Consider the following 24,719-nt stretch of genomic DNA (forward strand, 5'->3'; position numbering starts at 1 on the left):
GTTGCGATTTGCTGATTCTGCCTTGCTCAAGCTTTATAAAGCTTTGCCTTTCTTTTTCAGTCTTAGGAGGGCTCCTTTCAACGTCTCTTGTAAGGCAGGTCAAGTGGCAATGACCTGCCTCAGGTTTTGTTTGTCTTGGAAGGCCTTTATTTCTCCTTCATATCTGAAGGATAACTTTGCTGGATTGAATATTCTTGGCTGACAGTTTTTGTCTTTCAATATTTTGAATATATCATTCTACTCTCCTAGGCTATAGAGTTTCTGCTGAGAAATCTGCTTCTAACCTAATGGGGGTTCTCTTGTAGGTTATTGTACCCCACCCCCCCAGGCTGCCTTTAATATTCTTTCTTTGTCATTAACTTTTGACAGTGTTATTTTCATGTGTCTTAAAGAAGGTCTTTTTGTGTTGTGATGGTTGGGTGTTCTGTTGGCTTCATGGATTTGTTCCTCCCCCAGGTTTGGGAAGTTCTCTGCCATTATTTCTTTAAATAAGCTCTCTTCTCCCTTCTCTCTCTGTCTTCTCCTTATGGGATACCCATCACCCTTATGTTGCTCTTTCTACTGGAGTCTCATAATTCCTGTAGAATTTTTACACGTTTAAACCTCAGTTCTCTCTCCTATTTGAGCATTGAGTTTTCTGTCTTGAGCTTGCTAATTCCCTCTTGCATGTGGTCTGCTTTATTTCCAGTGCTTTCCAATGCATTCTTCGTCTCATTTATTGAGTTCTTCAGTTCCAGAATTTCTGTTTGTTTCTTTTTTTAGAGTTTCTAGTCTCTTTAGTAAAGTATTCTTTCTGTTCATTAATTTTATTCCTGAGCTCATTGAACTGCCTTTCTGAATTTTCTTGTAGCTCGTTCAGTTTCTTCATGACAACTATTTTGATTTCTTTTTCAGTTAGATCACAATCTTCCATGATTTTATGTTTGGTTTTTGGAGAGTTGTTATTTTCTTTTTGTGATGCTGTGTTACTGAGGCCTTTTGAGGCACTTGAGTTACTGTTCTGCTGGTGCCTTTGTCATAGCCACCCTTCTTATTGAGGGAGAGCTGTGTGTTTCATTCTAACTGTTAAACTGACTGGAGATTGGAGGGCTTTCTGTTATTTTCAGTAGGTGGCACAGTAGCACCAATATTTGATTTCTCTTACGTGAGCTGCCTGTGGCTGTATTTGAGGGTCTGCTCTTTCCACCCTCCTCTGCCTCTGTTAAGAGTGTCACCAGTGCTTTGTCTTTGTTGCAGCCTATGCCTCTGGGGATTGCTGTTGCCTTGCTGTTGCCAGTGTTGCTGCAGTTTCTGGCTTTGTGGCTGGGGGTACAGGGATGGCTGATGCTTCCACCCTGTCCAGGATTGCCTCGGTTAGAAGCACTACTTCCTGTGGAGGAAGAGGGAAGGTGAGGAGGGAGCTGAGTTTGTGGGGCCCTGCCTCTGCTGTTGTCCGTGTTCTTGTGGCTGCAGGTGCAACTGCACTTGGGAGGCTGCAGTGTGTGTGTGCCTCTGCTGCTGCTACCAGGCTCTGAGCCATGGCCGAGGGCCTGGGACTGTGGGTCTTTGCCTCCCCTGTGGCTTTGCTCCCTGTGGCTGCAAGCACTGCCATGGCTGGGAGGCTGAAGTTATGCCCGTGCCTCCATGGCTACCCACCAGGATCTCTGCTGCGACTGGGTGGTGAGGATCCTGGGCACTGCCTCTGCTGTTCCCCCAGTTCGCTTCCTCTGTGTGCTCCAATCCACCCACCTTCATTTATACTGATGTGTGAATCTCTCTGGCGTCCTGATGTGTTGGGCAACGTAGCCTTTGTTGAGTTATGGATGTTTTAGTGACTGTAGATTGAAGGGGCGGGACAAAGGGATTGTCTCATACTGCTGTGAGGCTGTCACCTCCTGTATGTGTGTCTTTATGCAGTACTGCACTGTACTTGACTGCTGTAGCTTTGTAGCAAGTCTTGAAATCATGAAGTGTGAGCCCTTCAGTTTTCTTCTTCTTTTTCAGAATTGTTTTGGCTTTTCAGGGTCCATTGAAATTCCATATGAATTTTAGGATGGGTTTTTCTATTTCTGCAAAAACCTTATTGGGATTTTGATAGAGTTTGCATTGAATCTCTAGTTTTCTTTGGGTAGTAATGTAAAACTGCAATTTAAATATTAGGTCTTCCTATCCATGAACATGGCATGTATTTCCATTTATTTATATTTTCTTTAATTCTTTCAGCAATGTTTTGTAGTTTTCATTGTACAAGTCTTTCACCACCTTGGTTAGGTTAATTTCCAAGTATTTCATTCTTTTTTTTTTTTATTGAGTTATTGATAGGTTACAATCTTGTGAAATTTCAATTGTACATTAATGTTTGTCAGTCATGTTGTAGGTGCACCACTTCACCCTTTGTGCCCACCCCCCACCCCACCTTTCCCCTGGTATCCACTAAACTGTTCTTAGTCCATAATTTTAAATTCCTCATATGAGTGGAGTCATACACAGATTATCTTTCTCTTGTTGGCTTATTTCACTTAACATAATTCTCTCAAGGTCCATCCATGTTATTGCAAATGGAATGATTTTGTTCTGTTTTGCAGCTGAGTAGTATTCCATTGTATATGTGTACCGCATCTTCTTTATCCATTCGTCTGTTGCTGGACACTTAGGTTGCTTCCACGTCTTGGCTATTGTAAACAGTGCTGCAATAAACGTTGGGGTGCATAGGACTTTTGGGATTGCTGACTTCAAGCTCTTTGGATAAATACCCAGTAGTGGGATGGCTGGATCGTATGGTAGTTCTATTTTTAATTTTTTGAGGAATCTCCATACTGTTTTCCATAGTGGCTGCACCAGTTTGCATTCCCATCAGCAGTGTATGAGGGTTCCTTTTTCTCTGCAACCTCTCCAACATTTGTTGCTATTAGTTTTAGATATTTTTGTCATTCTAATGGGTGTAAGGTGATATCTCAGTGTAGTTTTGATTTGCATTTCCCTGATGATCAGCGATGATGAGCATCTTTTCATGTGCCTATTGGCCATCAGTATATCTTCTTTGGAGAAATGTCTGTTCATGTCTCCAGCCCATTTTTTGATTGGGTTGTTTGATGTTTTGTTGTTGAGTTGCGAGAGTTCTTTATATATTATGGATATTAAGCCTTTGTCAGATATATGACTTGCAAATATTTTTTCCCAGTTAGTGGGTTGTTTTTTTGTTTCAATCCTGTTTTCATTTGCCTTGAAGAAGCTCCTTAATCTGATGAAGTCCCATTTGTTTATTCTTTCTATTGTTTCCCTTCTCTGAGAAGACATGGTGTCCGAAAAGATCCTTTTAATACTGACGTCAAAGAGTGTACTGCCTACGTTTTCTTCCAGAAGCCTTATGGTTTCAGGTCTCACCTTTAGGTCTTTAATCCATTTTGAGTTTATTTTGGTGAATGGTGAAAAAGAATGGTCAATTTTCATTCTTTTACATGTGGCTTTCCAGTTTTCCCAGCACCATTTGTTGAAAAGACTTTCTTTTCTCCATTGTATGCCCTCAGCTCCTTTGTCAAAGATAAGCTGTCCATAGATGTGTGGTTTTATTTCTGGGCTTTCAGTTCTGTTCCATTGATCTGTGCACCTGTTTTTGTACCAGTACCATGCTGTTTTGATTACTGTAGCTTTGTAGTATGTTTTGAAGTTAGGGATTGTGATGCCTCCCGTTTTGTTCTTTTTTCTCAGGATTGCTTTAGAAATTCGGGGTCTTTTGTTTCCCTATATGAATTTTAGGATTCTTTGTTCTAATTCTGTAAAGAATGTCATTGGGATTCTGATTGGGATGGCGTTGAATCTGTAGATTGCTTTAGGTAGAACGGACATTTTAACTATGTTTATTCTTCCAATCCATGTACATGGAATGTCTTTCCATCTCCTTATGTCGTCATCCAATTCTCTCAGAAAGGCCTTGTAATTTCCATTATATAGGTCCTTCACTTCCTTAGTTAAGTTTACCCCAACGTATTTTATTCTTTTTGTTGCGATTGTGAATGGTATTGTATTCTTGAGTTCTTTTTCTGTTGGTTCATTACTGGAGTATAGAAATGCTACTGATTTATGCAAATTGATTTTATACCCTGCAACTTTGCTGTAGTTGTTGATTACTTCTAACAGTTTTCCAATGGATTCTTTGGGGTTTTCTATATATAAGATCATGTCGTCTGCAAACAGCGAGAGTTTCACTTCTTCCCTCCCTATTTGGATTCCTTTTATTCCTTTTTCTTGCCTGATTGCTCTGGCCAGGACCTCCAGTACTATGTTAAATAAGAGTGGTGATAGAGGGCATCCTTGTCTCGTTCCTGTTTTCAGGGGGATGGGGTTCAGTTTTTGCCCATTGAGTATGATGTTGGCTATGGGTTTCTCGTATATGGCCTTTATTATGTTGAGGTAGTTTCCTTCTATGCCCGTTTTGTTCAGAGTTTTTATCACAAATGGCTGTTGGATCTTGTCAAATGCCTTCTCTGCATCTATTGAGATGATCATGTGGTTTTTATTCCTCAGTTTGTTGATGTGGTGTATCACGTTGATTGATTTGCGGATGTTGAACCATCCCTGTGTCCCTGGTATGAATCCCACCTGATCCTGATGTATGATTCTTTTGATGAATTGCTGAATTCTGGTTGCCAAAATTTTGTTTAGAATTTTTGCATCTATGTTCATCAGTGATATTGGCCTGTAGTTCTCTTTTTTTGTGGTGTCCTTGTCAGGTTTTGGGATCAGCGTGATGTTGGCCTCATAGAATGTGTTAGGAAGTGTTCCATCTTCCCTAATTTTTTGGAATAGCTTGAAAAGGATAGGTATTAAATCCTCTCTGAAAGTTTGGTAGAATTCCCCAGGAAAGCCATCTGGTCCTGGGGTTTTATTCTTTGGGATGTTTTTGATTGCTGTTTCAATCTCTTTCCTTGTGATTGGTCTGTTCAAATTGTCTGCCTCTTCTTGAGTGAGCTTTGGGAGATTGTAGGAGTCCAAGAATTTATCCATTTCCTCTAGGTTATCCATTCTGTTGGCATATAGTTTTTTGTAGTATTCTCTTATAATCTGTTGTATTTCTGCAGAGTCTGTTGTTATTTCTCCTCGCTCATTTCTGATTTTGTTTATTTGAGCTTTCTCCCTTTTTTTCTTTGTACGTCTGGCTAGTGGTTTGTCAATTTTATTTATCTTCTCAAAAAACCAGCTCTTTGTCTCATTGATCTTTTCTACTGCCTTTTTCATTTCAATAGTATTTATTTCTGCTCTGATTTTTATTATTTCTCTCCTTCTGCTGACTTTGGGCTTCATTTGTTTTTTTTTCTCTAGTTCAGTTAGGTGTGCTTTAAGGTTGCTTATTTGGGATTTTTCTTGTTTGTTAAGATGTGCCTGTATTGCGATGAATTTTCCTCTCAATACAGCTTTTGCTGTATCCCATATGAGTTGGTATGGCATGCTATCATTTTCATTTGTTTCCAGGTATTTTTTTTATTTCTTCTTTAATTTCTTCAATGATCTATTGCTTGTTCAATAGTGTGTTGTTTAGTTTCCACATCTTTGTGCCTTTCTCAGCTTTTTTCTTGTAATTAATTTCTAGCCTTATAGCACTATGATCTGAGAAGATGCTTGTTATTATTTCAATTTTTTTAAATTTGTAGAGGCTTGCCTTGTTTCCCAACATGTGGTCTATCCTAGAGAATGTTCCATGTGCACTTGAGAAGAATGTGTATTCTGCTCTTTCAGGGTGAAGTGATCTATATATGTCTATTAAGTCCAATTGTTTTAGTTTTTCATTTAGCTCCACTATTTCTTTGTTGATTTTCTGTCTGGATGATCTGTCCATTGATGTGAGTGGGGTGTTGAGGTCCCCTACTATTATTGTGTTGTTTTTAACATCTTCCTTTAGGTCTGTTAATAGTTGCTTTATGAATCTTGGTGCTCCTGTGTTGGGTACATAGATATTTATAAGCGTTACTTCTTCTTGATGAAGTGTCCCTTTGATCATTATATATCGTCCCTCTGTGTCTCTCTTTACCTGTCTTATTTTGAAATCCACTTGGTCTGATATGAGAATTGCAATACCTGCCTTTTTTTCCTTGCTATTTGCTTGAAGTATTGTCCTCCACCCCTTCACCCTGAGTCTGTGTTTGTCCTTGGGGCTGAGGTGTGTTTCCTGGAGGCAACAAATTGTTGGATTGTGTTCTTTAATCCATTTTGCCACCCAGTGTCTTTTTATTGGAGAGTTCAATCCGTTTACATTGAGAGTGATGATTGATGCATGTGGACTTAATGCTGTCAATCTGTCGCTCATTATCTTGTTTTCCTGTGTTTCTTTTCCTGTGTGCTTTAGCCTACCCATTTAATACTGCAATTTCTTATGCTGGGTTTCTTAGATTTTTCCTTATTTATGATTTGTGACTCTGTTCTGTACTTTATTTTAGTGTCTACCTTGAAGTTTGTATTTAGAATCTCGTGTATAATATAGTCTATTCTCTGGTGGTCTCCTACCTACTTGACCAATACTGATTTAGACCCTTTGCTCTTCCCCTCCTAAATAATTATTTTCATTTTTTATTCCAACTCGTCTTATTCATTTGTAGTTAGAGTGCTAAGATCGTCCTTGTTTTGGTAGTTTCCTTATTTTTACCCTAATGCTATAATTGAATATTTGCTATCCTGTTCTGGTTCTATCCATCGGTCTCCCTAGTCTGTGGATTGTGTCCCCTTTCTCCCTTTTTTCTTTTTTCAAGTATGAGAGCCTTCTTGAGGATTTCTTGTAATGGAGGGCTTTTAGTTACAAATTCCCTTAACTTTTGTTTGTCTGGAAAAGATTTAATTTCTCCCTCATATCTGAAGGAAATTCTTGCTGGATAGAGTATTCTTGGCTGAAGGTTTTTATCCTTTAAAGCTTTGAATATATCACTCCATTCTCTCCTAGCTTGTAGGGTTTCTGTAGAGAAATCCGCTGACAGTCTGATAGGGGCTCCTTTATAGGTTATTCTCTTTTTTTTCCTTACTTCCCTGAGTATTCTCTCCTTATCATTCCTATTTGCCAACTTTACTACTATGTGCCTTGGGGTAGCTCTTTTTACATTGACAAATCTAGGAGATCGAAAACTCTCCTCTACACACATTTCTCTGTTGATCCCTAGATTTGGGAAGTTCTCTTCAATAATTTCGTTAAGCACACTTTCTGCTCCATTTTCCTTTTCCACATTCTCTGGAATTCCTATGATCCTTATGTTCTTATGCCTCATTGAATCCATTATCTCTCGGAGATTTTCCTCATTTTTTTAAATTCTTAGTTCTCTTTCTTCCTCTGTCTGGCGCCATTCAGCCTGTCTGTCCTCGATTATGCTGATTTGCTCCTCTAGGTTGTCTACACGGGCATTCAGGGAATCCGTATTCTGTTTTATCTGGTCCATTGTGTTTTTCATCTCAAGTAATTCTGTTTGATTCTTCTTTATGATTTCAATCTCTTTTGTGAAGTAACTCCAGAACTCGGCTTGTTTCTCTATCTTTCTCTCTACCTCATTGAGTTTTTTGATTATAGCTGCTCTGAATTCATTATCACTTAGTTTACCTGCTTCCAAGTCCTCAGGACTTAATTCTGTGTTTTTATTGTTTTCCTTCTGGTCTGGGGCTTTTATAAATTGCTGGATGGTAGAGGAGCGGTTTTTTCTCATGGTGGTAGAATTCAGTTGCAGTTACAGCCTGTCGCCACTAGATGGGGTCGAGAGTGGCATGTTAGCTCTCCGCCTTCGGGCAAGATGTCTGCGCCCACTGGCTTTGTTAGGGGGGAGGGGCTGTTACTTACACGCGCCCGTCTGGGTTCAGGTCAGTTCTGTTCTCTGGTCTCCCAAGGCCCTTGATTTATAGCGTCCCCGCGGACGGAAGCTTTGCCCCCTTCAGCGGGTCTCCACTGAATCAGTGGCAGGAGTCCTGGATGATCCCCTGGTCGCGCGGCCCCTCCCCTGCTCCTTCCCGACCCGCGCCGCAGCGATCGCAGACTCTGGGGGAGGGAGCGATGTTCTCTCCTACTGTTCCAGCGCCTCCGAGGGTGCAAGCAAGGTTATGATCTCTGCCTTCTTGGTATTGTAGGTCTCTAACGAGCTGGCATTATGTTTATTCTGTGATATTCAGTTCTTCCAATCTTTTGTTGTATTTTGGAGGGGAGAGAATCCCGGGTCAGCTCACCCCGCCATTTTGCTCGTCTCCAGTATTTCATTCTTTCTGATGCTATTATAAGTGGATTTGTGTGTGTGTGTTTCTTTTCAGATTGTTTATTGTTCCTGTACGTATAGAAAATGCAGTTGATTTTTGTTGACCTTGTATCCTGCTATTTTTTATTTCATTTGTTAGATCTAAAAGCTTTTTTGTTGAGTCTTTATTTATTTATTTATGTTTTGAGGAAGATTAGTCCTGAGCTAACTACTGCCAATCCTCCTCTTTTTGCTGAGGAAGACTGGCCCTGAGCTAACGTCCATGCCCATCTTCCTCTACTTTCTATGTGGGACGCCTACCACAGCATGGCGTGCCACGCAGTGCCATGTCCGCACCCGGGATCCGAACTGATGAACCCTGGGCCACTGAGAAGCGGAACGTGCGAACTTAACTTCTGCACCACCGGGCCGGCCCCTATTTTTTTAACATATAAGGTTATATCATCTGTAAACAGAGATAATTTTTCTTTTCCTTTCCCAATTTGAATGCCTTTTATTTCTTTTTCTGGTCTAATTGCTCTGGCTAGAACTTCCAGTACTATGTTGAATAGAAGCTTTGAAAGTGGGCATCCTTGCCTTGTTCCTCTTCTTAAGGAAAAGCTTTCTATCTTTTACAATTGTGTATGATGTTTGCTGTGGGTTTGTCACATGTGGCTTTTATATGTTGTCATAGTTTCCTTCTCTTCTGATTTGTTGGTTGTTTTTATCATGAAAAGGTGTTGAATTTTGTCAAATGCTTTTCCTGCACCAATTGAGATGATCATGTGTTTTTTTCTCCTTCGTTCTGTTGATGTGGCATATTACATTGATTGATTTTCATATGTTCACCCATCTTTGCATTCCAGGAATCAATCCCACTTGTTGCTGTATAATCCTTTTAATATGCTGCTGAATTCTGTTTCCTAAATTTTGTTGATGATTTTTGCATCAATGTTCGTAAGGGATACTGGTCTTTAGTTTTCTTTTCTTGTACTATCTTTGTCTGGCTTTGGTATCAGGGTTGTGCTGGCCTTATAAAATGAATCAGGAAGTGTTTTCTCCTATTCTCTTTTTGTGAAAAGTTTGAGCAAGATTGATATTAGCTCTTTTTATATGTTTGGTAGAATTCACCAGTGAAGCCATCAGCACCATGACTTTTCTTTGTTGGGACATTTTGGATTACTGATTCAATCTCCTGACCAGGTATATGTCTATCACATTTTCTGTTTCTTCATGATTTAGTCTTGGTAGGTTTTGTTTTTCTAGAAATTTTTCCATTTCGTTTAGGTTATCGAATTTTTTGGTGTACAATTGTTCATAGTAGTCTCTTATCCTTTTTATTTTTGTGGAATTGATAATAATGTCACCACTTTCATGTCTAATTTTAGTAATTTGAGTTTTCTCTCTTTTTTCTTAGTCCACTTAGCTAAAGATCTGATGTTAGTATAGCCACTGCTGCTCTCTTTGGGTAACTATTTGCTTAGCATATTTTTTTTCATCCTTTCACTTTCCATCTCTTTGTGTCTTTGGATCTCAAATCAGTCTCTTATAGACGGCACATGGTTGGGTCATGTGTTTTTATCCATTTTGCCAATCTCTGTCTTTTGATTGGAGAGTTTAATGCATTCAAATTTTAAAATAATTACTGATAAGGCAGGACTTCTGTCATTGTGCTGTTGGTTTTCTATATGCCCTATAGCTTTTTTGTCCCTTATTTCCTGCATCCCTGTCTTCGTTTTAAATTGATTTTTTGTAGTGCACTCTCTTTTTGTGAAGAATTTCCTCTGTTCATTAATTTTATTCCTGATTTCATTGAGCTGTCATTCTGAGTTTTGTGTAACTGATTTTGTTGTGATAACTATTTTGAATTCTTTGTCATTTAGATTGTAAATTTCTCTGATTTAGGATTGATTTTTGGGTACTTGTCATTGTCCTGGTCAGGAGTGTTCATGCTCTTTGATGGGTTGGACTTGTGCCATCACATGGTGGTAGTATCTGGTTGCACATTGCACCTGCTGCCACTGGAGTAGGGGCAGGAGCTCTGTATTCTGAGCCCACTGCGATCCCTGGCAGCTGTGCCTGTCCTTTGAAGCTGTGCTGACAGGACCAGTCTGTGTTTGCCTGCCTGCTTTATGCATGTATGGGCAGGCACTCTGGCAGGGATCCCCTTGTCTGGCCAACTGGCTTAGCTGATGCCTCAGGTTGGGGGGGGGGTTTGCATGCGCAATCCCACATGCCCCCACTCTGTACTCACTGTCTTCGAACTTGGACTGCTCTGATTGGTGTGGACACCCCTCAATTGCTTAGCTGCCTCAGTCTGGAACTTTCCCGTGTGCTGGGAGGCAACTCTGTGAGCACAAGCTTTCTTGCAGAGGGCTGCCTTTTCCCCCTTCTCCTCTCAGTGTTGTGCCCCAGCTGCTGTGCTAGATCCTGCTCCCTATATCGCTGCCTCTCAAGAGGGAAAAGAGATCGCCTTACCTCCTTCCACTGCTTCGTGGGATGAACCAGCACCCCCACCTTCAGACGTATGACTGTGTGGATCTCTCAGATTCCTGTTGTGTTGTGTGAATGTCGTCTCTTGGTTTATGAATGTCCTTTTAGTTGTGTCTTAGAGGGGAGAGACTAAGGGTAGAATTCACTCTGCCATGATGCTGATGTCACTCTTCCTCTCCTTCACTTTTGAAGGACAGTTTTGCCAGATATAGGATTCTTGGTTGATAGTTTTTATTTTAGCACTTTGAATATATTGGCTCACTGTTTTTTGGCTTCCACAGTTTCTGATGACACATCTGAAGATAATCTTATTGAGGACACCTTATATGTGGTGATTTGCCTCTCTTTTGCTGCTTTTAGATTTGTTTTTTTTTTTTTTGTTTTTGAAAATCTGATTGTATCATGTCTTGGGGTGGGTCTCTTTGAGTTTATCTTATTGGAGTTTGTTGAGCTTCTGTGTGTTTTATATTCATGTCTTTCATCAAATTTGGGATGTTTTCAGCCATTGTTTCTTCAGATATTCTCTCTGCCCTTCCTCTCCCTGTACTTCTTTTGGGAGTCCCTCAATGCATATTTTGTCAGCTTGTTGGTGTCCCACAGGTTCTTTGGGCTCTGTTGGCTTTCTTTCAGTCCTTTTTCTTTCTGTTCCATGGCCTCAATAATTTCCATTGTCCTCTCTTCAAGTTCACTGATTCTTTCTTCTACCTTTTCAAATCTTCCTTTGAATATCTGTAATGAATTTTTCATTTCAGTTATGGTACTTTTCACCTCCAGATTTCTTTTTGTTTGTTTTTAGGTTTTCTATTTCTTTATTGGTCTTTCCATTTTGTTCAAATGTCAATTTCTTGACTTTCTCCATGTCTTTCTTTAGTTCTTTAAGTATCTTTAAGACAGTTGTTTTAAAGTCTTTGTCTAGTGTGTTTGCCATTGGATCTTTTTCAGAGGCAGTTTCTGTTGATTTTTTTTTTTTTGCTTTGAATGTGTCATACTTTGCTGTTTCTTTGTATGCCTTGTTATATTTTGTTAAACACTGGACATTTGAATCTAGTAATGTAGCAACTCTGGAAATCAGATTCTCCCCCTTATCCAGGATTTGCTGTTTTTTGTCATTATTTTTCTTTGTTGATTTTTGGTCTTTTGATTGTTGTAGACTGTCTCTGTGCCAAGGATCAGCTTGAGGTGTAAACTTAATGTCTTCCCTGGTCTTTTTGAGCCATTCCCATTGCATGCATGGTCAATTTCTAATTTTCCCGTATATGAAATTGCTTTTGGATGTCCTCGTCTTTAATGTCTGCCACTTGAAAGGGGAAAAGTGAAAAATGAAGGGGGAAAAATTGGGACACTGGCCCCTTAAATGCCCTGGGAGTCACTTGAGCCAGAGGGAGAGGGTCTTGCAACAATGTGGGGAGGTCCAGCTACAATGGCTGCCTCTTTGTCTGCATCTCTGTGATCATAAGCATCAAATAACGACCAGAGCACAGATACTCAATATTTGGAGGAAAAAATTCTTTTTTCCCCACCCCAGCTTTGACATGCTGTGTGTACAGCTTCCCCCAGAGCATGTGCACAACTGCCTGCCACGTGGTTGGGTGTGGGAGATGGGTAGGTTTCTGTTGCTGTGCTAAGAGCTGATATTGATGGGAATAAACCACAATTTATCGTCCAAGACTTCCCCTGGAAGTTGCAATCCTTCAGTGGACTCCAGAGTTCCAAAGTAATTATATTAGACAGATTCTGCCAGTGCAATTGTTGTCTACTTGGGGAGACAGCTTCCTGGTGCTTCCTACTCCTCCGTGTTCCTAGAATCCTCTCAAGCTCACTTCTGTTTAACACTGGATAATATTCCATTGTCTGGATGGACCATGGTTTATCCTTTTGACTACTGAAGGACATCTTGGTTGCTTCCTAGTTTTAACAATTGTGAATAAAGCTGCTGTAAACATGTGTGTGCAGGTTTTGGTATGAAGATAAGTTTTTAACTCCTTCGAATAAATACTAAGTGGTGCCATTGCTGGATCCTATCGTTAGAGTATGTTTAGTTTTGTTAAGAAACCACCAAACTGCCTTCCAAAGTGGCTGTACCATTTTGGTTTCTCACCAGCTGTGAGTGAGAGTATCTGTTCTCCATGTCCTCACCAGCATTTGATGTTGTCAGTGTTTTGGATTTTGGCCATTCTGATAGGTGTGTGGAGGTATCTTGTTGTTGTTTTAATTTGCAATTCCACAATGACATATGATGCTGAGAATCTTTACATATGCTTATTTGCCATCTTTATATCTGCTTAGGTGAAGTGTCTGTTCAAGTTTCTTACCTATTTTTTAATCAGGATGTTTGTTTTCTTACTGTTGAGTTTGAAGAGTTTTTTGTATATTTTGGATAACAGACCGGTATCAGATTTGTCTTTTGTAAATATTTTCTCTCAGTCTGTGGCTTATTTTCTCATGCTGTTGACAATGTCTTTTACAGAGCAGAAATTTTTAATTTTAATGAAGTCCAGTTTATCTGTTCTTTCCTTTGTTGATTGTGCATTGGTGTTGTATCTAAACAGTAATCACTAAACCCAAGATCATCTAGATTTTCTCCTATATTGTCTTTGGGAGTTTTATAGTTTTGCATTTTACATTTAGGTCTGTGATCCATTTTGAATTAGTTTTCTTTAAGGATGTAAGGTTGGTGTCTAGATTGATTTTTTTGCATGTTGATGTTCAGGTGTTCCAACAGCATTAGATAAAAAGACTGCCTTTGCTCCATTGTATTGCCTTTGCTTCTTTGTCAAAGAGCAGTTGACATTGTTTATGCAGGTGTATTTCTGGGCAGTATATTCTGTTCCAGTGATCTATTTTTTCTGTTCTTTTTCAATACCCCATTGTCTTGATCACTGAAGCTTTGTAGTGTGTTCAAAATTAGTCCTCTGACTTTGTTCTTTTCCTTAAATACTGTGTTGTCTATTCTGAGTCTTCTGCCTCTCCAAATAAACTTTGTAATCAGTTTGTCAATATCCACAAAATAACTTGGTGGGATCTTGATTGGAATTGCATTAAGTGTATAAATCAAGTTGGAAAGAATTGACACCTTGACAATATTGAGTATTCCTATCCATGAACATGGAGTATCTCCCCATTTATGTAGTTCTTCTGAGTTCTTGCATCAGAGTTTGTGGCTTCTCTTATATAGATATTGTATATATTTGGTTAGATTTATACCTAAGTATTTAATCTTCATGGGTTCTAATGAAATTATATTGTGTTTTTAATTTAAAATTCCACTGGTTCATTGCTGATATGTAGGAAAGTGGTCGACTTTTATATATTTACCTTGTATCCTGCAACCTTGTTATAATCAGTTATTAGTTCCAGGAGTTTTTGGTTAATTCTTTTGGATTTTCTACCTGTATGATCATGTCATCTGCAAACAAGGACGTTCTTAATTCTTCCTTTCCAGTAAGTATACCTTTTATTTCCTCTTCTTGTCTTACTGCATTAGCTAAGACTTCCGATATGATGTTGAAAAGGCATGGTGAGAGGAGACATTCTTATCTTTTTCCTGATCTTAGTGGAAAAGCTTCTAGTTTCTCACCATTAAGTGTTATGTTAGCTGTAGGTTTTATGAAGATGTTACTTATCAAACTTAGAAAGTTCCTAGTTCTCAGTTGCTAGTTGGCTGAGAGGTTTTTTTTTTTTTTTTTTAAATCATGAATGGGTGTTGGGCTTTGTCAAATACTTTTTCTTTATCTAATAATATGATCATGTACATTTTCTTTTTAGCCTGTTGATGTGATGGATTACATTAATTGGTTTTGAAATATTGAATTAGTCTTCCATACCTGGGATAAATCTCACTTGGTAGTGGTGTATAATTATTTTTGTATTTTGTTCAATTCTATTTGCTAATATTTCTTGTGGATTTTTGCATCTATGTTCACGAGAGATATTGATCTGTAGTTTCCTTTCTTGTAATGTCTTTGATTTTGGTATTAAGGTAATTCTGGCCTTGTAGAATGAGTTAGGAAATATTCCTTCTGCTTCTATCTTACGAAGAGATTTTGAGAATTGGTATAATTTCTTCCATAGATGTTTGGTGGAATTCATCACTGAACTAATGGACACTCTGTTTATTTTTCCTCGTTCATTTTTCTTTCATTCCTCACACCATATAATCTCAATTGACCTATTTTCAAGTTTGATGATTCTGTCTTCTGCCAGCTCAAATCTGCTGTTGACCACCTCTAGTGAACTCTTCATTTCTGTTGTACTTTTCAACTCAAGAATTTCTATTTGGTCCTTTAAAATAATTTTTTCTCTTTATTGATATTCTTTATTTGGTGAGACATTATTTTCATAGTTTAGTTATTTTGACATGATTTTCTTTGGTTATTATAATATGTTCAAAGAACTAATCTAAAGTCTTTGTCTAGTAAGGCTAACACCTGGCTCCTCTCAGTGATAGTTTCTACTGATTGCTTTTTTTCCTGTGTGTGGGCCATACTTTTCTGTTTCATTGTGTGTCTTGTAATTTTTTTGTTAAAAACTAAACTTTTTAAATAATATAATGTGGCAACAGTGAAAATCAGAAACCCCTACAACAGGGTTTGTTGTTGTTGCTCTTTGTTTAGTGACTCTCCTGGACTAATTCTGTAAAGTCTGTATTTCCTGTAGTGTGTGGTCACTGAAGTTTCTGTTTGGTTAGCTTCATGTCAGCTAATGATTGGTCAGAGATTTCTTTAAATTCTTTGAACCAGTACGTCTTCTGGTCTTTGCTGAGGGGCTCTGTGTGTCTACTGTGGCACACCTTCAGAGCTCAGGCAGTATATGACACTTTTAGCCTTCACTTTTGCTTTTGCAGAGCCTCAAAGTCAGCCGGAGGTGAAGAGATTGGGCCCTCTCCAGTCTCTCCTGGGCATGCAAATGGCCTTCTAGATCACCAGGAATATGTCAGAGCTTTCAGAAGTCCTCTATGGACATCTCATTCCCCAGATCTTTCTTTTAAGTTTTTGGCTGGGCTCTTTTTTGCCTCAACTGGTATTGTAGCCTTAGGTAACTACGATATTAATTGTCACTGATTGTTTTCTGCAAACGCACTGGGAGAGGGCTTTGAGCTCTGAGTCTGGTCAAATAATGACAGTCTCCTTCGAATGGGGCATTTCCACAGAGCTGTAAGACAGAAACATAATGAAAATGCTCTTGGGATGAAACTTTTTGAAGAGCTCAGTCCCAGTCTGCCCCCTCTGGTGGTTGCACGGTTTCCAGTTTTCAAGGCTACCACAGAGCCAGGAAGAAGGAAATGGGAATAGGCCAAATTGAAAAAGGCTCAAACCCTGCTCTTCTTACTTAGGTTTTTTGAATAAATATTCTGTAGAGTTTTATAAACTTTTAGTTAATTTCCAGAATCCTGAAGAAATTGATTTTGACAATTTTTGCCAGCATTTTTATTGCTTTTATGGAGGGGTAGATTTACTGAGACCCTCACTCTACCATTCCAGTTGTATTCTCACCTTCCTTTAGCTTTCCATAGCAGTTTGTATACCTTAGGAAATGTTTCTTATTCTTCTTTGAATTATGATTACAGTTGTCTCTCAATATCAACAAGGGATTGGTTTGGGACCCCCCTGCCATCAATACCAAAATCCACATATGCTCAACTCCCTTACATAAAATGCCTTAGTATTTGCATATAACCTATGCACATCCTCCCATACACTTTAAATCATCTCTAGATTACTTATAATACCTAATGCAACGTAAATGGCTGTTATGCTGTATTGTTTAGGAAATAATGACAGAGAAAGAGGTCCGTACATGTTCAGTACAGGCACGGCCGTTGTAGGTCTTCCAGCCGACAGTTGAATCTGTAGCAGTGGAACCTGCAGATATGGAGGGCTGACTGTGTATGGATGCTTTTCCTCCATTAGAATGTAGGTTTCTTGGGGACAGGAACTCTCTCTGCCATGTGCAATGCCTTGCACACAGCAGGTGTTAATTAAATTATGGGTTGGGCAAGTGTCTTGTATTTCTTAGATGAATTGGGACTCTTAGTTCTGTTATGGTCAGATAAGGCAAAATGTGTTCACGTGGCAAGGTGATCCCACTTCCTTTCTGTCCAGTGGTGGCTCTGTGGCAGGCAGCCTTCTGTAAATAATTCCCTAGGGACAGCATCAGCCCTGCTTCTAGCCTGTTTGTCTCTAAGTTTGGGGATTATTTTAGAATATGAATTAATTAATCCATTCAACTGATATATAATTTTCACCTATTATGTGCCAGGTATTGTGCTGGTGCTTTAGATAAGGCAAAACGACTGATAAGAGTCTTTACCTCCATGGGGCTTACAATTTAAAGGAGAGATGGGCCACAAGAAAAATGGAACAAAAGAAACGCCCCCCAAAACATTAAGCACAAATTGTGATAAGTATCCTGAAGGAAACAAAATGGTGTTGAGATAGCAGATGTGAATATTTAGTACATTTACAATAACCGCCTTTTCCTTCGATGTCTTTGCGTTTTGGCAGACACGTGCTATTCTGTAAAACAGTCCTCAGCGTGTTTTCATTTTGTTTGTCTTACTAGATTTCTTTTGAACAACACAAATTCATTTATATCTGTACACAACACTTTTAGCCTTGCATTTACTTATATAACATATGTAGAAATCACTGCTTAATTCTTGCCTCCTCTTAGCTAAAATCGTCTGACACTGAGACAGTCTTTTTCCCTTCTTGTTCTCCTAGAAGCCTTTGGGGAAGAACTGGCTCAGATATGAGTACTGGGAAACCGCTCAATTTTTAGGGAGGTGAATAAAGAAAATGCATAAATGTACAGAGAAAGGAGTAGCTATAGGAGTCAGTTAGAGTATTGGCTTGGTGTAAACGTGGGAGAGAATCCATGCTGACTATTGGTTTTATCTAGCTGGGTCCTACAGTGAGGGCCAGTAGGGGTGGGTGGCAGGTCAGAGGACAGGAAACTTGTGTGATGCAGTGGGACTAGATTTTAAGTTTTAAGAAGAGTTTTAAAAAATCAACACCAAGCTTATTTTTCATTTTTAGCACCTAGTAGAAGCTTAGCCTGAAAAGAGGGGGAAGACTAGTGTCGACGAAAATAATCCATAACCAATCTATAAATGAACATTTGGGAGAGTTTATTCTGAGCTTAAATCTGAGGATTATAACTCGGGGCCTTTATTCCCGAAGGAAGAAAGGGTAGCAAAGAAGTGGGGTGCACAGAGTGGTTATGTACCCCCAGAGAGGATGTTTCATGTAGGATTGAAATGTCCCTTTTACAATAGTTGCGAGACTGCTCTGTCGGCACAGCAATTGATGTAAACAGCAGGTAGGTCTGCTGTCTCAGTGAACACAGCAGGGTGGCAGTCCGTTGTCTCCAGCTGACTGGTCACAGGTGAGCTGGGTGGTCAAAGGTGAGTGCAGCAATCAGTTCCTAGCCTAAGGAAAGACGCCCATCCCCAAGGAAATGCCAATGTGGGGGGAAGTTGCACCTTTATCTCAAGGCCTTTGTTCTTGCCATAGGAAATGTCTAAGCAGATATACAATGCGTGCTCAATAGCCACAGTCAGGCCCTTTTGGAAAAAACAAAGTCAGGCTGAATTAGGTTTATACCAAATGGCTTCCTCATATACTCCAATATATCCTATTGCTTGCCATTTTTATTTGTCACTAGGAAAAGACAGAGTGATGAGTGCTCAACATGCATCTAGGTAGCTGGGGCGAACGTTCTTGAGGTGTCCCTGGTGACCTCACTAATTGGGCTGTTACTTTTCTCTTTGGCCAGTGTTTGTCCAGCATGATGCTGCTCAACTCTACCTCACAGTCTGGAACCTGATTAGGGACCAAATCACTGATGTCGACTTGGTAAGATCCTAGAACTAGAGAACTCAAAAGTTTAAGATGCTGCTCATTTAACTCATTCAGCTCTTATTAAAGTAATGTGTGGAGAGGATTAAAAGAGAAAATCCACATAAAAGGCTTATCACAATTCCATAACATTACCACTGTTATTGTTTTGCACCTTTTTGAGTAGAGCAAAGAGCATTAGTGGCTGCCATTTTTGAAACTTCTGGCTAGTGGCTCCAGCTTCTGGAAGTTGGCCTGACCTGGTTTATTTATGGCTTTATACTCTTCCTACCTCTCCCTTCCTCTCTCTTGCAGGTACAGAGGCTGCAGGCCCTGTATACAATCCAGATGAAGGAGTCCTTGGTTTGCCTCGACTGTACCCTGGAGAGTAGCAGAAACAGTAGCATGCTGACCCTCCCCCTTTCTCTTTTTGATATGGACTCAAAGCCCTTGAAGACACTGGTGAGGGTTTGTCTTGGTGAATTTGCTGTTCCCACACAACCCAGTGTTGCTGGTGCCCTCTTCTTCTGTAATCCACCCGTGGGTTTTAAAAAATAATTTCTATTTCCTTTGCATGGCTCTGGCTAAGTTCCCCTTTTATTAAAAAAAAAATGTTTTTTCTCCTACTTCCCCTTTCCTCACACTATGCCCTTAACAAGTGTCCCTTCCTGTTTTTTCCCTCCAATCAGTAGGTACTTTTTGAGATCCTGCCATGTAAGCCACATTGGGCCAGACGTTAAGGGGGGACGTGGAGAGAACCAGAAGAAAGAGTTAAATCTCCATCTGCAGGGCAAGGGGTTGTACTCTAGATGGGAAATACCAACCCTGCCTTTTCCGTGTTCTCCTGGGACAGGAGGATGCGCTTCGCTGTTTCTTCCAGCCCAGGGAGTTGTCAAACAAAAGCAAGTTCTTCTGTGAGCACTGTGGGAAGAAGACCTGTAGGAAACAGGTACTCACGCCCTGAAAGCAGATACTTCCCTCGTGTGGGCTTGCTGGGGGATTTCCAGTGGCTTTCCTGATAGAGTCTTCACACAGGCCCCCAGGGCGCCTCCTGCTGATTGAGGGAGGGAATCCACTTCAGGCTAGTAGCTGGGATCCTGGGGCTTCTGATTTCCGGAGCTGTGGGTGTGCTTCTCATCACTGAGGGTGACAGAGCCTTTGAAGGACAAGAGGAGAAGGTCCAAGAGCAGTGGGCAGAGTTTTTCCCTCCGGGCTAGACTAGCTCCCTAGAGCAGACTCTGTAGTTGCCTTGGGCTCTGGCACCTGTGCAGAACCCTGGGGCTGCTCGTGCCTTCTGTGAGAGAACTCAAGAGATTCAGCAAACAGGAGCCCTAAACTTTCTGCTTCACTCTTTTTGGGAAGAAGAATATACCATTAGCCCTGGTATTTATTTGAATCTACCCATTTCAAGTGCCTTAGGACTTCGTCTCTACAGTGATCTTGCTTTTTCAGGTCTTGCAACTGACCCATTTGCCCCAGACCTTGACAGTTCACCTCATGCGGTTCTGTATCAGGAATATGAAGACAGAAAAAGTCTGCCACTCATTCTATTTCCCCCAGAGCCTGGATTTAAATCAGGTCCTGCTGACTGAGCAAGACCTCTGCGATGCTGAGGAACAGGTGAGATGCTCCTCACCTCTCTTCCGTCTTCCATCTCATCAGACACCATGTCTTTTCAATTTTGCCTCCCCTTCCTCTAAGCTCTTGAAGTCACCCACTCATCAGAGATGGCATTTATGGGTGTCTGATCGATGTCATTCTCTCATTTCAGAAATCATGTCCTCTGCTGACCATGCTCAGGATACACAAAGGGAGTAAAACATCTTGGTGTGATTGACAGAAACATATTCATATCATATATTCATATATTTTCATTTTTTAACAATATTTTAATGATGGAAACTTGTGTGTTTTTGAATAACAGTGATGGGTTGTTATTCCCCCTAGTACCACCACCATTTGCTGATTGTAGTTGCTTTTCTTTTCTTTTAACATTCAAAAGACTTTATTTCTATATATTGTGTTTGTACTCATATACCTCACAGCACTGAGGGAAGGAACCTATAATTCAGAACCTTGCTTTTAAATAAAAGGTGTAATGCTCACATAATCATAGGTAAACATGAAACCTTGGGTTCTAAATACGGTGCCAATCTAACTGTCTTCTTAAAACAGCTTATACCCACTTTGAGGATAAGAAGAAAGTAGCCATTCATTGGGCCAAATTTAATCAAAATAAAGTTGAATTCAGTTTTCCTGAGCCAATAATTTATTGGGAGATTCTGAGAAAAAAAATGACTTAAATATCTTTTTCCGTAGGTTTGAAATGCTACATTTAGCAAATTCTGTATTGCCATTTCTATATACATGGGTTCATTTTTGGACTGTTTTGTCCCATTGGTCTGTTTACTAGTCACGCTCTAGAACCATGGTATTTTAAAATTGAGGCCTGATAATAAAATAGCTCCTATTATAACAAGGTTTCTTTACCTATTCAGGGCATATGCATTTCATAGGACTCTCATTTTCCTTATTTCTGCTTGCACAGCCTACATGATGAAGTATATCCTCAAATTTTTTCCACTTAAAAAGACTTTGCTATGGGAAATTTGAAATATGTACGAAAGTAGTGAGGAGTTCTACTGTGGACCCAGGTCTGTCGAGCAGCACAAGCAGCTGGAAAATCCGTGGCCAGTCCTGCTGTACTAACACCTCCACCCTCTTCTCTCTCCCACCCTCTGCTGGATTATTTCGAAGCAAATCCCAGACACCATGCCGTTTCATTTTTAAGTATTTCACTATGTGTCTCTAAAGAAGAAGCACTCTTTTTCTCAACGTAATCAATTTCCTCTTACAATTCCTTAATATTATGTAATCTTCAGTCAATATTCAGATTTCTCCGACTGTCCTGAGTGGTTTGGTTTGTTTGACTCTAGGTCTTGACTTGAATTTGCTTAAGCTCGTTTCCTCCCTCTTTCCCTCCCTTTCTTCTTCTTTTAGGTTAAGTCGCTTTTATGTTTCTCCTCCTTTTCTTTTCCTTGCAATTTTTATTTGGTTGAAGGATTTTTTGTATATATCCAGAATCGGCTGGTTGGTGTTATTTAACATGTTTCTCTATCCCTTGTATTTCTTATAAACTGATAGTTAGATCTAGATATTGCCCTGCGCTTTTTAAATCCAGTGTAAGTTCCCAAGTGGAAATAGAGAATAATTTGAGCTGTCCCTTTTGGGTGACTGAGCTGCATTTGCTCTCCCTTGTTCCCCCCTCATGGATCCTGTTTTTTTTTATTTTTATTTTTATTTTATTTTTTTAATTTTTATTTTTTTATTAAGGTTATAAAAGTTAACATCCTTGTGAAATTACAGTTGTACATTATTAGTCATGTTGTAGGTACACCACTTCACCCCTAGTGCCCTCCCCCCACCCCCCTTTCCCCTGGCAACCACTGATCAGTTCTCTTTGTCCATACGTTAACTACCACCTATGAGTGGAGTCATACCGAGTTCATCTTTCTCTGTCTGGCTTATTTCACTCAACATAATACTCTCAAGGTCTGTCCATGTTGTTGTGAATGGGACAACTTTGTCCTTTTTTATGGCTGAGTAGTATTCCATTGTATATATATACCACAACTTCTTTATCCAATCATCAGTTGCTGGGCACTTAGGTTGGTTCCATGACTTGGCTATTGTGAATAATGCTGCAATGAAGATAAGGGTGCATAGAGCTTCTGAAATTTCAGGTTCTTAGGATATATACCCAGTAGTGGGATGGCTGGGTCATAAGGTATTTCTATTCTTAACTTTTTGAGGAATCTCCATACTGTTTTCCATAGTGGCTGCACCAGTTTGCATTCCCACCAACAGTGTATGAGGGTTCCCTTTTCTCCACAGCCTCTCCAACATTTGTCACTCTTGGTTTTGGATATTTTTGCCATTCTAACAGGTGTAAGGTGATATCTTAGTGTAGGTTTGATTTGCATTTCCCTGATGATTAGTGATGATGAGCACCTTTTCATGTGTCTATTGGCCATCCGTATATCTTCTTTGGAGAAATGTCTGTTCATGTCCCCTGCCCATTTTATAATTGGGTTGATTTTTTATTGTTGCGTTGTGTGAGTTCTTTGTATATTATGGAGATTAACCCTTTGTCGGATAAATAACTTGTGAATATTTTTTCCCAATTAGTGGGCTGTTTTTTTGTTTCAATCCTGTTTTCATTTGCCTTGAAGAAGCTCTTTAGCCTGATGAAGTCCCATTTGTTTATTCTTTCTATTGTTTCCCTCATGTGAGGGGTTATGGTGTCCGAAAAAATTCTTTTGAAGCTGATGTCAAAGAGTGTGCTGCCGATATTCTCTTCTAGCAGACTTATTGTTTCAGGCCTAATCTTTAGGTCTTTGATCCATTTTGAGTTTATTTTAGTAAATGGTGAAAAAGAATGGTTGATTTTCATTCTCTTATATGTGGCTGTCCAGTTTTCCCAGCACCATTTGTTGAAGAGACTTTCTTTCCTCCATTGTAGGCCCTCAGCTCCTTTGTCAAAGATTAGCTGTCCATAAATGTGTGGTTTTATTTCTGGGCTTTCAATTCTGTTCCATTTATCTGTGCATCTGTTTTTGTACCAGTACCATGCTGTTTTGATTACTGTGGCTCATGGATCCTGTTTTAAAGTCTCAGATTGGTGAGATTATTTGACTGTATTGAGAAAAAAAGAATAAAGTATTCCTGACTAATGTGGAGATCCTGCCCACAGTCAGTCAAAACTCTGTCTCTCCCACCACTATTCCCTTTAACAGAGAATTGTCTCTTATCTTGACTTTCTTAGATTTGAGGGAGTAGAATAATTTACTGCCAAATCTAATGGATGCTTTTTGGTATTTCCCTTATTTGATCTTTTTGTGGCATTCTTTGTTGTTGATCCTACTCTCCTTCAAAATCTATCTACCCTAGGGTTCTCTCCCAGGGTTTCTCCTAGGTTTCTTTCTCCATTGCTGGTTTTTTTCATGCCCATCCTTTTTACTGGTATTTAGTTTAATCAATTTCTTTTTCTCCTCATTTTTCAAATGTCTTCCCATTAATTCTCACGGTTTCCATGATCACCTCAAGATGAAGACTTCCAAATCTGTATGTTCTGGCCAGGTCTTACTCTCAAGCTCCAAAGCAGTATATCTGCCTCCTACTGAATGTTGTCACACCGTCCCCAAATTCATTATTTTCATTCCCAAACAGCTGTGCCCCATATTTAACTTTATAGTACCAACAGCTTCCTAATTTCCAAGCCAGAAATCTGGGATTCATCCTTATAGTGCCTCCTACTTGTTTCTCCCGCTACCACATCCAATCAGTTACAAAATACTTTTAGTCATTTCTCCCTAATTTTGCACAAATGTGTCCCCACATCTTTGCCTTTACTCTCACTTCCTCAGTATAGTGTAGGGTTAAGAGCTTGGGCTTTGAAGCCAGGCAGGTCTGGATTGGAATCCTGCCTCTTGTATTTATAAGCTCTGGCCCTTGGGTAAATTACTTTCCTCCCTATGCTCTGATTCCACCCCTGTAAAATAGGATTTGTACTAGCACTCAGCGTATAGGATTGCTGTGAATATTAAATGAAATAATACATGTAAAGACTTAGGCAAATGCATAGTGAATGCTAAAAGTTAATTAATAATTATTATGTTAAAAAATAATTATCATTTTAGTGACTACTGCTGAAAGTAATTAATCAGGCTATCACCATTTCTTCCTTGCACTATTGTGGTGCCCTAATTTATCTCATTGGCTTCTTTCTCACTTGAGCTCTCAATCCATTTTTCAAACCACGTTATTTCAGTGTGTTTCTCAAACTCAAGTCTGATGATGTTGCTCCTCTGCTTAAAACCTTCTGATGAATGGCTCCCAGTCACTCATGGGATAAAGTTCTAATTCTTGACTTGACCTTTGTAGCCTCATCTTTTGTGACTTCCCAGCACCCTCCCTGACTTCCACTTCATCAGTATGTTCTATTCTTTTATGCTGCTGAGCCTTTGCAATTTCTGGATCCACATTCAAGTATAACCCATTCCCATAACTTGTCTGCCAATCTTGTTCATCCTTCAAGATCAGTTCAACCCTATCTTCCCTGGGGAGCTTTCCTCAGCTGGTTGTTCCTTCTTTTTGGGGCAAAAGTTGGGTCTTCCCAAACTTACCTGTAAATACAACTGGTATAAAACATGGCATT

General features: G+C 39.7%; 1 protein-coding gene across 1 annotated transcript in view; it reads left to right on the forward strand.

Annotated features, from left to right (window-relative positions):
- Nucleotides 1-24,719, forward strand: part of USP18 (ubiquitin specific peptidase 18) — a 47,468-nt gene that overhangs the window by 19,519 nt on the left and 3,230 nt on the right. The window contains exons 5-8 of the mRNA XM_046668752.1: nt 18,441-18,520; nt 18,818-18,964; nt 19,356-19,451; nt 19,955-20,122. Of these exons, the coding sequence (XP_046524708.1) occupies nt 18,441-18,520; nt 18,818-18,964; nt 19,356-19,451; nt 19,955-20,122 (491 nt within the window). The remainder of the gene's footprint in view (nt 1-18,440; nt 18,521-18,817; nt 18,965-19,355; nt 19,452-19,954; nt 20,123-24,719) is intronic.

The sequence above is a fragment of the Equus quagga genome, chromosome 1 (genome assembly GCF_021613505.1).
Source record: "Equus quagga isolate Etosha38 chromosome 1, UCLA_HA_Equagga_1.0, whole genome shotgun sequence".
NCBI lineage: Eukaryota > Metazoa > Chordata > Mammalia > Perissodactyla > Equidae > Equus > Equus quagga.